This window comes from Catharus ustulatus, chromosome 9 (genome assembly GCF_009819885.2).
Source record: "Catharus ustulatus isolate bCatUst1 chromosome 9, bCatUst1.pri.v2, whole genome shotgun sequence".
NCBI classification, from domain to species: domain Eukaryota; kingdom Metazoa; phylum Chordata; class Aves; order Passeriformes; family Turdidae; genus Catharus; species Catharus ustulatus.
Window position 1 is genome coordinate 20,007,366 of NC_046229.1, and position 13,288 is coordinate 20,020,653.

The 13,288-nt window shown below is 35.5% G+C and overlaps 1 protein-coding gene across 2 annotated transcripts in view; it reads left to right on the top strand.

Moving 5' to 3' along the window:
• AGL (amylo-alpha-1, 6-glucosidase, 4-alpha-glucanotransferase) overlaps positions 1 to 13,288 on the top strand; it is a 36,713-nt gene that overhangs the window by 6,970 nt on the left and 16,455 nt on the right. The window contains exons 6-21 of one of the 2 annotated variants that reach the window (XM_033067270.1): positions 3,090 to 3,271; positions 3,482 to 3,593; positions 3,880 to 4,000; positions 4,170 to 4,272; positions 4,361 to 4,458; positions 5,029 to 5,168; positions 6,855 to 7,042; positions 8,122 to 8,245; positions 9,302 to 9,465; positions 9,987 to 10,088; positions 10,319 to 10,471; positions 10,551 to 10,701; positions 11,809 to 11,933; positions 12,044 to 12,156; positions 12,253 to 12,387; positions 12,882 to 13,012. In XM_033067270.1, coding sequence (XP_032923161.1) covers positions 3,090 to 3,271; positions 3,482 to 3,593; positions 3,880 to 4,000; positions 4,170 to 4,272; positions 4,361 to 4,458; positions 5,029 to 5,168; positions 6,855 to 7,042; positions 8,122 to 8,245; positions 9,302 to 9,465; positions 9,987 to 10,088; positions 10,319 to 10,471; positions 10,551 to 10,701; positions 11,809 to 11,933; positions 12,044 to 12,156; positions 12,253 to 12,387; positions 12,882 to 13,012 — 2,142 coding nt within the window. Of the gene's footprint in view, positions 1 to 3,089; positions 3,272 to 3,481; positions 3,594 to 3,879; positions 4,001 to 4,169; positions 4,273 to 4,360; positions 4,459 to 5,028; positions 5,169 to 6,854; positions 7,043 to 8,121; positions 8,246 to 8,608; positions 8,733 to 9,301; positions 9,466 to 9,986; positions 10,089 to 10,318; positions 10,472 to 10,550; positions 10,702 to 11,808; positions 11,934 to 12,043; positions 12,157 to 12,252; positions 12,388 to 12,881; positions 13,013 to 13,288 lie in introns of both variants that reach the window. The other variant, XM_033067268.1, reaches the window with a different exon arrangement.

Sequence of the window (13,288 nt, forward strand, 5' to 3'; positions counted from 1 at the left end):
GCTGCCAAACATTCCTGTCCAATCAGTCTGCAATACAATGCTTTCCCTGTTTGTTGAGAAGTTACTAATTATACTTGTTGGCTCTGTGTTTAAGGGAATCAGGCTTTTAAACATCCTCCCAGTTCTGGATAAAAAAAATTTCTTACGCTTTTCAACTAGAAGCCCAGTTTCTTTTACAGATACTTGAGGTCCTCTCATTTTTTAACAGTGTATATTTGCATGCTACTAAGGAGAATGTTTTTTTGATGGACAGAAAGATTTAACTATAGTAATTACACAGCAGAATATGTTTGAGGAGGAAAATGTCATGTTATTTGGCTACATTTGTAGAAAGACTTTTTCAGGTTACATTCAGAGTTAAGGTAATCTTCATTGGGATGGATGACTCAACATTTGTACTATGGTGAAAAGATGTTCAGAAGTGTCTTCTAAGAGGCTAGAAATACTCAGATGATTGTGGTTCTTAGATCACTAAGCAAGGTATCCTTGGTGGCTTTGTTGCCTGTCGTGGCCCCTCAGCTTTCAGTGGTTCTATCTGTTGGTAGTTTCTGCTTTCTAGTGCAGACCATTGTATAAAAATGGCATCGCTTCCCCTCTGCCCCTGTGGGAAGCCAGGCAGCATCACCTGCAGGATCAGACATTAAGCTGAGATGTTTGATGTTCACTCTGGAGAGGAGCCCACACTGTGGGCACAGCAGGGAGCAGTGGGAATCGGCTCTGGATGTCACTGTGAGGCTCTAATGAAAGGCAGCATCCGTGGCCGAAGTGGAAATGAGAAGTCATGCGCTGATGTGAAATGTCCTCGAGCCTTTGGCATCTTCACAGGAGTATCTCAGATAAATTTGCAAACCCTTTCTGGTATATTCAAATAAGAAATATGTTCACTTTTCACCAGGAGACAAAAAAAAGACAGTTGGAGTTTTATTTTCCTGCTTTCCATGGCTGTAATAAATAATATAAAATTGTAAAAATAAAGTGAAGTAAATTACTACTGTTCTTTTGCAAGAGGCTACTATTGTACAACTGCAGTATAGCACTTGAGTAAATCTTACTTTCAAGTGCTTAGTCATATCAAACACCACCTTTTCCCACTTTATAAAGGATCAGAAAAAGAAATTTTGGGCCATGAGCATCACAGCTAGATAATAGGTTTGTGTTTAATTTATTTAAAAATGAGTTAGTCACTTAAGAAAATAATTCCAGATTTTTCTAAGAAGAATTTAATTAATTTTAGAAAGTTTTCTGTAATTCCTTATCTTGGTATTTCTGTATTCCTATACTTACTTTATTCTATACAAATACTTTTTACCATACTTATTTTTTCCTTTGCTGTAGCAAATGTAATCACCAGTGATGTTTTGGATAATTTTTCTTCTGCAGAGTTAGATTTCTCTTAGTGTTAGATTGTGAATCACTGGAGCTTACCCTCTAATAAGGAAACAGTCTTCTGTTCTGTACCAGAACTAATGGAAGGCCTGTTGGCTTTTTTTTTTTGTTTGTTTGTTTTGGTTTTTTTGTTTAATGCTAACCCTTTAAGTTTAAATTGTGTTGTCTTTTTAGAATTAATTGTATTTAATTATGAAATTCCTTTACAGTAAATTATAGTTCTGTTAGAAGAATGGAACAAGCTGGTTTTGCTTTTTGGAGAAGAAAGTTTTTTTCAGAAGTAGTAAAGTATAAAGATGAAAAGAGCAGGGAGGAATAATCTGTTTGTCTGTTTGGCCTGCAACAGCCTGTACAGCCTAAGCGTAATATTGCTTTACATAACTTTAAAACGTGGTGGATTTAGTGGTTGGTTGTATTTAAACATAAGGATTTTAATGTTTAAGAGGATGTAATGTAAAGGAGTGCTCAGAAGAGCTGTTCATGTTATAGACTGAGGTAGTACATTTTTTCCCCTTTGACATTTTTGTTTTAACTTCTTTGAGCTAAGCAAACTTGGGATTTTAAATGTTATTTGTTCTGCTATAATTCTGGACACATTAGTGACTCTTCACTTTTTCAGTATAATAATTTGTTATATATTTTCCCATGTGTGAAGTACTACTTCTGTTTTCCTCGGCTTTTCTGAAAACTTGTTCTTTTGTTTTTAGGCATTCTGTGAGGTTTTCTTTTTATTTTTACTTTTGTAATTTAGTTTTTCCATTTCAAATATTCATTCGGAAGAATATGTGAAATTTATTTTCAATTAAACAGTGTTGCAAAAGAGTTGCAAAAATAGAAAGAAACTAACTCTTGGATTTTTCTTCATTTTCATACTTTCAAAATCAAAATTCTGTGCTATGTCTGTATTTATTTACCTGTACTGCTGCATTCATGCTGTGTATATTAGCATACTACACCTGTGTTCTAGTGAAGGCTTCTTACCTTCTCTGAGTTAATTTTTAATCTTCAGCATATCTTCCGGTGCTTGTTGATGCAGAGGAAGCTTGGCAAATGGACACAGAGTGTAGTGTTTGGCCTGAATGAATGTTCCATTTGCATGCACCAGACAGTGCACTCATCTTGCTGTGTAAGACTCAGTAGTGTTGCTTCCTACAACTCAGCTTCTTTCTATGGATACAAGTGCCACAGCTAATCCTTTCTTAGATGCCCATTGAACTATATTTTGCATTATTTTTTAGGTATGTGCACTCTTCTCTGTGTGTGGCATCTTGACAGGATAAAGAATATTAAAAAAAAACCAACTTCATAAAATAAGTTTGGGATGTATGTTTGGCTTTCAACACTCAAAGAATATCAGTATCTTACGTTCAGTATTGGATGTATTTCTTGCAACAAAAATTCGTGGGGTTTTTTTTTTGGTGTTTTAGAATTGGTGATATTATTTCTTATTTTAATGTAACTAACAAAAAGTTTTTCTACAGTCTCTGCAGCTATATTCTTGACCAAAAAAGGTCAATCAGTAATAACACTTCTGCACAAGATACTATTTTCTATTGACATGGGAAACTTTAGTTGACACGCAAATGAACCGTATGTGCTATAGTACCTCTGCTTCTTGGTGTTGTTTACAAAATACAATGAAGAGTTCAGCTCATGTATTTACATTTTTGTTTGTTTTTTTCTCCCTCCCTCTCTTCACTAAGCTACTAACAGTGAATGGCTCAGGATGCATCCAGAATGTGGCTATAACCTCGTAAATTCTCCTCACCTGAAGCCAGCTTGGGTCTTGGACAGAGCTCTGTGGCATTTGACTGGTATGGTGGCTGATGGAAAGTGTATTGCCAAAGGGGTCCCTCCCATGATTGAAAATGATCAGCACTTGAATGTAAGTGAATGAGAACTAAGTATAAGCTAATGAACTGCATAAGGAGCTGAATAAACCTTTAATATTTCTAGGGTTGTGTAAATGCACAAAAAAGGGTGTATACGTGGCAGATATGTTTAGTGAAATAAGCCCTTATTCCCCCTTTTTAAAAGTTTTCTTAATTATATTAACAAACAACCGTAGTAACTAATGCAATTTTTATTTTTACAGTGTTTGCGTAAAATAATTTATGAAGATATATATCCAAAAATTAAATTATGGGAATTTTTCCAAGTGGATGTTAACAAAGCTGTGCAGCAATTTAAAACCCTTCTAACTCAAGGTAAAGGAAGATTATGTTGCTGAAGCATGTGAGCTGTATATTTATAATTCAGGATACATAGGTAAACTTAATTGTCAGACAGAAAACAAGAAAATGCTATTTTTGCTATGTGAGACATCCACTGTGCTGATTTAAGTATACAAGAATGCTTTGTGGGCTAGGAAAATCTTCAAAGACCCCATTCAATGCCTTCATCCACCCACATCTTGGATATGCTAGAATTATAAATGTTGCATGTCTGTTAAATGTAATTCCTGTTTTTACTTTATTTTTATTTTGTTGTCAGGCAAAATGGGCACTAAACCTGATCCAAATCAACATCTTCAAATACTTCAGGACCCTGATTATAGACGGCTTGGCTGTACTGTGGATATGAACATAGCACTGGCAACGTTCATACCACACAGGTACTGTGTAAGTTAAAATCTAACTGAAGCTAAACTTATGAAGCCAAAAAAAGATGCTCTTTTCAGACATGAGGAAAAATTAATTTTTTATTCCTTTTAATAATTTAACCTGAATGTTTAAAAAATATTTTTTTCTAATTGTTTTTTGCTTTTAATGTCCCCTGATAAGCAATGGACCAGCTGCAATAGAAGAATGTTGTAACTGGTTTCGCAAGAGGATTGAGGAACTAAATGCTGAGCAATACAGACAAACTACTCACCATCAAGAACAGGTGTTGAAATTACTTTTTTAATGCTGAATTGTTTAAAATTGCAAATAAATGCAGACATTTCAATAATGCATAATTCAATTACTTCCAGGCTGTCAATTGCCTTGTGGGGACTGTGGTTTATGAACGAATCGCTTGTAATGGTCCCAAGCTGGGACCTATCAGTAGGAAAAATCCCTTGGTTACCAGGTATATACATGTTTTCTTGGTTTTTTGGAAACTATTAGAATGTATGCAGGGAGAGCAAGTTCAAAGTTCAATCGAAGTATACATTTATACGTAGAAATATATGTTTTCTTTCACATGGACAAATGCGACTTAGCAAATTGCCAGGGGTTTCTTAAGCAACAGCAATAACTATTTCATAAATAAATGTGGTCAGAAAGCATGAGATAATGCTCAGAGCACATCAAAACCTTACATAGTGCAAATTGCTGTTGTAGGTGGAAGAGGAGTGGAACTAGGGAAGTTTACACCTTTCACGTTTTATGTACTTGATGCCACTCATATCTAAAGAGCTACAGCTTTAATCTTACATTACCAGCTGGCACCATCTGTTCTTGCTTCTTCAAAGCTTCCTTCAAAATAGAAAACTCTCCATCATTTATGCAAGTTGCTCTCTTTTTTATCTGTATTATGTACAAGTCAGTTCATATCAGATATTTTAATTTCAAAGACAATGAATTGCAGCTTAAGTTACCGTATGTGTTTGGTGCTTGTCTCTTTGTTTTCTCTTTTAATTGCCTGTCTATTCCATAGGTATTTTACATATCCATTCAAAGAGCTGACTGTGGAGGAAGAAGAAACTATGATACATCAGCCAGATAAAGCTTGTTATTTCATGGCTCATAATGGCTGGGTTATGGGAGATGATCCCCTTAGAAACTTTGCAGAACCGGGTTTGTAAAAGAAATTTGAATTCTTACAAACCATTTGATATTCTAGGAAATCAAAAAGGACTTTATTTAATCTGTCTCTTTTCCAGATGTATTCCTATGAAGTTGCAGAATAGCAGACACTAAGCTTATAGCACTTTTATTTACCATTCAGCATACAGATGAACTGTAAGAACTGGAATTTGAGGTACAGTTTTACAAGATTTGAGAGGGAAATTACCAGCTTTCTGCCACTGAAATGGGGATGTCCTGCCTCCCCACTTTTGCCATTGTCTTTGTTGCTTACTTTGTACTTTGTTCCAACACCAGTGCTTGTTGGCATTTCCATGAGACAATGACAGTGTGGCAGAAAAACTAATGCAATGAAAAGGTGAATAGTATTTTACTGCATTAGTGAGCAAAAACTGGATCCTTGAAAAGTCCACTGAGTGGCAGTCAGGCAGTCAAGAGATGACCCAGTTAATCCAAATTAAGTATGCAGATTACTTGTGAAGGTAAAATAGAGCATGAAATCACCATGCATTAAAATATTGCATTCTGATTCCTTTGAGGACAGTGTTGATATCTAATAAAAGCAAAAAAAAAGCTTGTGTTCAGAGTAGCCATTCACTTGGTAAACTAAATGAAACTAAGTCCAGTTTGATTTTAATTAAAAACCATCTGAAAGTTTTGAGTCTACAATCTAATCTCATGATGCTGCAGCATGATCTGCAGTTAGCAAACATTTAATTTCTGCAAAGTAATCTACACTCTTTCAGTAAATTTTATTTACTTTTATTCTCCTTCTCAAGGATTGAGATAATACATGTTTCAAGAGTGTTTTTGTTCAGCTGCCTTCAGATCATTGCCCTCTCTCCTAGGCAAACTTTGGTATTTTTTTCCCCTCTCAGTCACTGGCATTTAGTTAGCACTACTGAGGTTTCTCTTGTAACTCAGCTACAGGTTTTTGAGTGCTTTGTATTTGTGTTATGCCTTTGTTTTATATGACACATTGTTTCAAGTGAGAACACAATGTGAAAATGTGGTACACAAAGGCACAATAAAGGAATTGCAAAACAAATGCAACAAATTCTCTAAATGAACCTTTGAAAAAATCCCAGTGTACATCCAAAGAAACATAATTTTTCTGTCTGTCTGGCTGTGCTGCTAGTAGTGAAGAAAAGGTTTGGCTGTGCTTATATGAATGTTTTGGGAATTTGTGGTAATTTACAGTTCCTCTTTTTTACTTACTGGCTTTGGAAATCTATCACAGTCTGCTGTTAATAGAAGATAAAACTGTAAATGATGGCTATGACAGATCATAATACAGTGATATTCTTTTTTTAATTTGGCCAGTGTGAGAAACAAAACTACTGATTTTTTTAATTATTTGATGCTTTTTTCTTTTTCTGAAGTACAGTTTTTATACTACTTTGAAGAATTAAAAGGAATTTTATTTCAATCTGATCAACTATTTCAGTATCGCTATAGAAGCTAAATATTCCCATGGAAGATGTTGAAATTGTACATCAGTGTAGTGTATATAGATTTGAGTTGATACGGTTTTTGTTATAATTTTTACTGTTCATTACAGTGTTTTTCTGCTCTCCAGCACTAGAAAATAAAATACTACATTTTGGTGCACATTCTGTATTACATATATATTATATATATATACACACACACTAAAGTAATTTATTTCCCTTACAGGTTCAAATGTGTACTTGAGAAGGGAGCTCATTTGTTGGGGAGACAGTGTGAAGCTGCGTTATGGTAATAAACCTGAAGACTGTCCATACCTCTGGGCACACATGAAACAATACACTGAAATCACTGCCAAATATTTCCATGGTGTTCGTCTGGACAACTGTCACTCAACACCTATTCATGTAGCTGAGGTACGCAAAGTTAAGCCTGTTTCTTAAAGAGCAGCTTCCTGTCTGTGAAGTAGATCCTGCAGATTTCACAGCAACAGTGCAGGACTTGTGGCAAAGTTTAGATGGGAATGAGTCTTCCTCATAAAAACGAGATTTCTTGTCTGGTGGTGTTCAGAGATGGTTTCAGCTATGTTAAACAGAAGAGTGGTGGAGCTATTGCTTCTTTTACTATCTACTTTAGCTGAAATATTGTGGATGTGGATGGGCCTGGCTAACTTTTCCTTCTCTGAGCTGTGGATGTAGTGCAATGACTGCCAGTATCCAGTATGTCAGTTTGAGCTGGAGTCATTGCCATATTTGATTGAAAGTCTGACTGGTTTATTTTTTTGCCATATATATATGTATATATATATTGCTATTGCTAAATTAAACAGGAAGTGCTTTCACTTCACAGAATTTAAAAGCTGGTAATGAACTGCAAAAAGTTTAGTCTGGCTGGTGTATTGCTAAGACTAGTGCTGCTTGTTTTCCATGGAGCTGACTGCGCCCAGAAGTTGTACTTGCTAGTAAATTAGCTCTAAATCGGTTTGAATTAGTGCAGCTTGTTAGTGCTTAGTCTCAACTTTGTAAAGGAGCTTACTTAAATCTTTGAAGAGTTCTCTAAAACAAGTTGATTTGCCCACACAAGTTGTAAGTAGCTCCTAAATGCAGCCATTTAAAAACTTCTGCCATTCTTTTGTTTAGTGTTACTATTTTTGGAACAGTAACTGCAAAGGCTTAAACTGGAGTGCTGCTCAGATTTCTTAGTTCAATAGGTATCTCTTTTATGCGACCTTTGCTCTTGGATTTTGAGCTAAGATTTTGTTTTAAAACAAAGCAGTAGTTAGCCCAAAGTCTACAGAAAATTTCCTAGAATTACTCAATCCATAAGTAATATCTGTAAAATATAACCATGGTTTTCTGACACATCTGTGTTATCGATATTTTTAATGTGCTGCATATACGAATGATTCATTTATGTTGTTAACATTCGTGTTAATGTTTGTGTATACATAGCTGACAATGGATGTCTTGCATTAAAAATGTATTATGATCTATAGGAGATGCTAGCAACAGCCAGATCAGTCAGACCTAATCTTTATGTGATAGCTGAACTCTTCACGGGCAGTGAGTACATTGACAATGTTTTTGTCAACCGCCTGGGAATTACCAGCCTGATTAGAGGTACAATAAGCAGTTGAAAATTATGTAGGATTGTCATGTATGGTTTGGAGTTTTAAATGTGAAACTAACATTGGTATGCTTTTTTATTTTTCTTACATATTCATGTTCTTTGCTTATGCAATTATGTTTTCTTCTTCATGTTCTGTTTAACTTCTCCTGTGTTGTATGCTAATTCTTGGTTTTGCTTATGTTTGTGTGTCCTCTTCTATGTAACAACTTGTTTTGTTCCTTAATTTTGGCTTTCTATTTATCTTTGCTGCATGGCGTTTTCCTATTGTCCAATCCCTGCCTAGCTTTGAAACTTGTCCTTTTTTGTATCTACCTTTCCCCTTTCTGTGGCTTTTTTGGCTGTGCTTTTTGCAGTACATGCTGGACACAGCTAGAAAATTGCGAGCCGATTTGTATGTAGTGGCTGAACTGTTCACAGGAAATGAGGAGCTGGACAATATCTTTGTGAATAGGCTGGGCATTACCTCCTTAATAAGAGGTAGGCTTGCTGCGTGTGTGGTCTCTTTCCAACGAGAGATTATAGATGACATGTTTTTTCCAAGAAAAAGTCTTCTACTGGATTATGCACTTTAAATTTCATATTCCATATAATCTGAAGTACAGATTCTGTACTGTGATTTTTTTTATACTTGTCCAAAAATACAGTACTAGCTATAAAATAAGGGAAGACCTCCTTTGTTAGTTTATAGAAAGTTAAGTCTTTCACTCTTGGTCTAGTGAAGGAAAAAGGAGTTGTAGCACAGTTCTGCTATGTAAGTCATGCATCGTGTCTGATTTTTGTTGCATGAGTTTTTAAAGCCTGTGAGAAATAGTTTGATACCTGCTTTATCCTTTGTTTTCCATTAGCTTTCTCTTCCTTAACCCGTTCTATTGAATTGAATATTCCAAGGCTGTGTTTCCCCACTGGAGAATATAGCTATATGTGTTTGATTTTATGATTGAACACATTCAAAATAACAGCTCCTAAATGCCACATTAACATCTGTGTGTGTGCTGTCCTGTGTGGTAGTTACTGATATGCAAATGCTCAAGTATTCTGTTCTTTAGAGGCCATGACTGCCTACAATAGCCATGAAGAGGGGAGGTTGGTCTATCGCTTTGGAGGTGAGCCTGTCGGATCTTTCGTTCAGCCGCGTTTGCGACCTTTGATGCCTGCTATTGCTCATGCACTGTTCATGGATATTACACATGATAATGAATGTCCAATTCAGGTGAGCACCTAAAGCAAAACAACAAAAAAAATATTTTACCTTTAGTGTTTTTGGAAGTGATATTTCTGAACTGTGGCAGAGCTTGATGCAACCTAGGTATCCTGAACAATATTTAGAGCAAATAAAATTCGGTTCAGGCTTTAATGCAGAGAAAAAAAAATTTAGAACAATACCCTCTGACATTCAAGATTTTATCTCTCAAGGGGAGAATACCAAGTTACTAAATAAGCTGGTTTGAGTCTTTCATCCAGCTGCTCTAAGTGGTTCTGTTTCTGCTTGTTTACAGGCAGGAATGAGAGAGAGTGGTGGGCAGGGAGTGCCTATTTTGATGGTTTTTCTGAAGTCGCTTTTCTTAGTGAATTTGTAGACATTTTCTCCAATAATTGTATTGTAATTGAGGAAATGATGACCATGATATTAGTACACTCAATTTAACAAAGGAAGTATCTTCTATATGCTGAATTGGAATGATTGAATTTTCTTGGTTTCGCTATTAATTGGCTATACATTTTTCGATGCAGCACCGATCTGCATATGATGCTCTTCCTAGTGCAATGATTGTTTCCATGGCATGCTGTGCTACAGGAAGTACCAAAGGCTATGATGAATTAGTACCACACCAGGTATGTCTCCAATTCCGCTCCTAAGCTATCTTTAAAAATATCTTTTATTCTCATCCCAGAACACGTGTTTTAATGTTGTTGGTTTGAAATTCCAAGCAGTTTTCTATCTGACATTGCTTCAGATTGTCCAGCTTCATATGAAATTTGAACTTAGACAGTTCAGACTTCAAGGTGTGGTAGTTTTTATTTCCCAGAGTAGTTCACATTTACTTAAATTTGTTTTTTTACAGATCTCGGTAGTATCTGAAGAGAGGTTTTATGCAAAATGGAATCCAGCAGCACATCTGAATTCTGGTGAAGTTAATTTCCAGACAGGAATTCTAGCAGGAAGGCTGGCCATAAACAGGCTGCATCAGGAGCTGGGAGCTAAAGGCTTTAATCAGGCAAGAAGTGAGAGTAACACTGCAATTCTTCATGTGTGTGCTCTGAGTGAGCACAGCTGCAATATTATGTCTTTTCTAGGTGTACGTGGATCAAGTTGATGAAGATATAGTTGCAGTGACAAGACACTGCCCTACCACACACCAGTCTGTTGTGGCTGTGTGTCGAACTGCCTTCAGGGATCCTAAAACTTCTTTCTACAGTAAAGAAGTACCTGAAATGTGTATCCCAGGTAAACAGACTTCTTTCCAAGAGCTGTTGTCACGTACAAAAATTTCAAGTTACTCATGCTTTTTAACTTCAAGCACATGCAGATTAAAGCCATATGAGAACTTTCAGTGTATAATGCTCCTTTTATCTGTACATACATGTATGTCCCAGAAATGAGTAAAGAACCAGACTTGCAATGCTTTGGATTTTCAGAAGCATTCAGATTGAGTATATTCCTGCTGCGAGCTCCCCTTGAGTGTTTGGGGGAGGTTTATGGTCCTGTTTGTGAACTAGTAATGGTTAGTAGTGTGATGGCTTGTTCTGTTATACTGGGGAAAAAGACTAAAATTTTATCCTGTTTATTGATTCCATTGCTGTTCAGCTTTCAAATGTATATAGCTATTTTGTAGCTTGAAAATACATCTTGATAAGAACTCTGTATTGAATAAGTTAATGTAAAGACAATATGTATGCAGTACATATGTAATACTAATTGATTATGCAGAGTATTTACTGCACTTGAAAGTAACAAAGTATATATATTCTATATGTTACCTGGAATTATTTCTGAAGAGAAGCTTTCCAAACTGGCTTTTTAAATATACTCACATCTTTGAGTGCTTGTTTTAAAATTAGTCACATTTATATTTTAAGATATTTACAAGAATGATGTACCTACCCTTTGTCTGTAAGCTACTTAAAGGATAGAGAAAATAAGAATTTGTATATTAATAATAAATTGTTGCCCATTAAAATAAACTATCTGTAACTGCAGCTTGGAAAGCAATCTAGCGCAGTCTCCTAAAAGATAATAGGGAAACTAAGAAAGCTGACGACCAGTAAAAGACAGGTTGTTATTCTCTCATCATCTGATTTTTATGATTAATTTATTATAAAATTATAAAAATTGCCATTTTAAATGCAATACAGCATATGTGTGTGTGGGTAACGAATATCTATAGGATATTTAAAATACTTGCCATATATTTCTGTTCTTCTGCTGTATGACAGAGACTTGTATATTGAATATTCAGCTTTTTCATTTTAGCTTTTGTTTCATAATTTCTAAAGAATCACTTTTTTCGTTTCAAATATCCTAAGAGCTGCAACATGGTGTAACTTTTTCTAGGCAAAATAGATGAAGTAGTACTTGAGGCAAGGACTATTGAGAGAAGTGCTAGTCCTTACAAAAAAGATCTACATTTTATAAATGGATTGCCTAATTTCACAATGGAACTCAGAGAACATATCCAGGTAATTAGCCTCCTTCATCCGTGCTCTGATGTAATATTTTAAAATTTGTGTTATTTTATATTAGAAATAAAGAGTGAATTTCAGTTGCAAATTTGTTTTCTTTTTTTAAGATAAAAGACAGTAAAATCATAAAGCAAGCTGGAACTGCTATAAAAGGGCCAAATGAATTTGTTCAAGAAATAGAATTTGAAAGATTAACACCAGGAAGTATAATAGTATTCAGGTATGTTATTATAATTGCCATATGGCTGTGTGAGTTAAAAAGGAGTGACAGGAGACTGGAGAATAGTTCTTCTAAGATCTGCATTTTTATCTACAGAGTTAGTCTGGACCCAAAGGCACAAGAGGCTGTGGGGATACTCCGCAATCATTTGATCCAGTTCAGCTCTCATTTTAAATCTGGGAGTCTTCCTGATGATCAGTCGGCACCAATATTAAAAATGCCATTTGCTTCGTGAGTATTCTCTTAAGTTTCTGACATAGAACCAAGAGGGCTGCTAGGGGAGCAGAGAATATTGTGTAAACCTATCAAGGGGTTGTTGAGTTTTGGTGGTGATGGTACAGTTGGGTTTGAATTTGTCAGAATGCAGTGAAAACTCTGAGAGATCTTATATGTATAATATTAATGGGGCTTATACTGAAAAACTTCCCAGTTTGTGTAATTGCTGCCTAAAGTAGACTTTCTTTCATGGTCTGCTTCTCACTGTTGGGGTGTGATTATTTGGGTGTGATTTTTGTTTCTAAATACACACTGAAACATCTGAGAATATCTTGGAACACCCTAAAAATCAGGCTCCTAATTTCCAAGATGAAGTATTGAGAGAATTATATGTATTTTATTATTTTAATTTAAGATGAAAATGAGAATTGCTTGTGAAATCCTTTCCCTGTTTCCCTACTCATGTTATTTTGGGTTTGATTTTTTTTTTCCCCCCACTGTCTTTTCAGAATTGCATCTAAACTAACTTTGGCAGAACTAAATCAAGTGCTGTACCGATGTGAGGCAGAAGAACAGGAAGATGGTGGAGGCTGTTACAATATACCAAACTGGTCGCCCCTAAAGTATGCAGGCCTGCAAGGTAATCGTTTCAGCATTATTTTTTCTGTCAAGTGAAAAAAGTAAATAAGAGCTGCTCAGTCTAGATCACATCATAATGCTTTTATATTGCTGCTGCTGTTGCTTGGTAAAAAAGATGGTTTTTTTTTTTCTGCTTGACCATGCTACTAATGGGTTTTGTACCCAGGCAATCTCATACTAGAACAAAACCCCTCTCTCTCAATGTTTTGAAACTTAACACTGCAGCCCAGTATGTTTTGACACCACTGCTTTGACTTCTAAAGTAAAAAGAAAACAA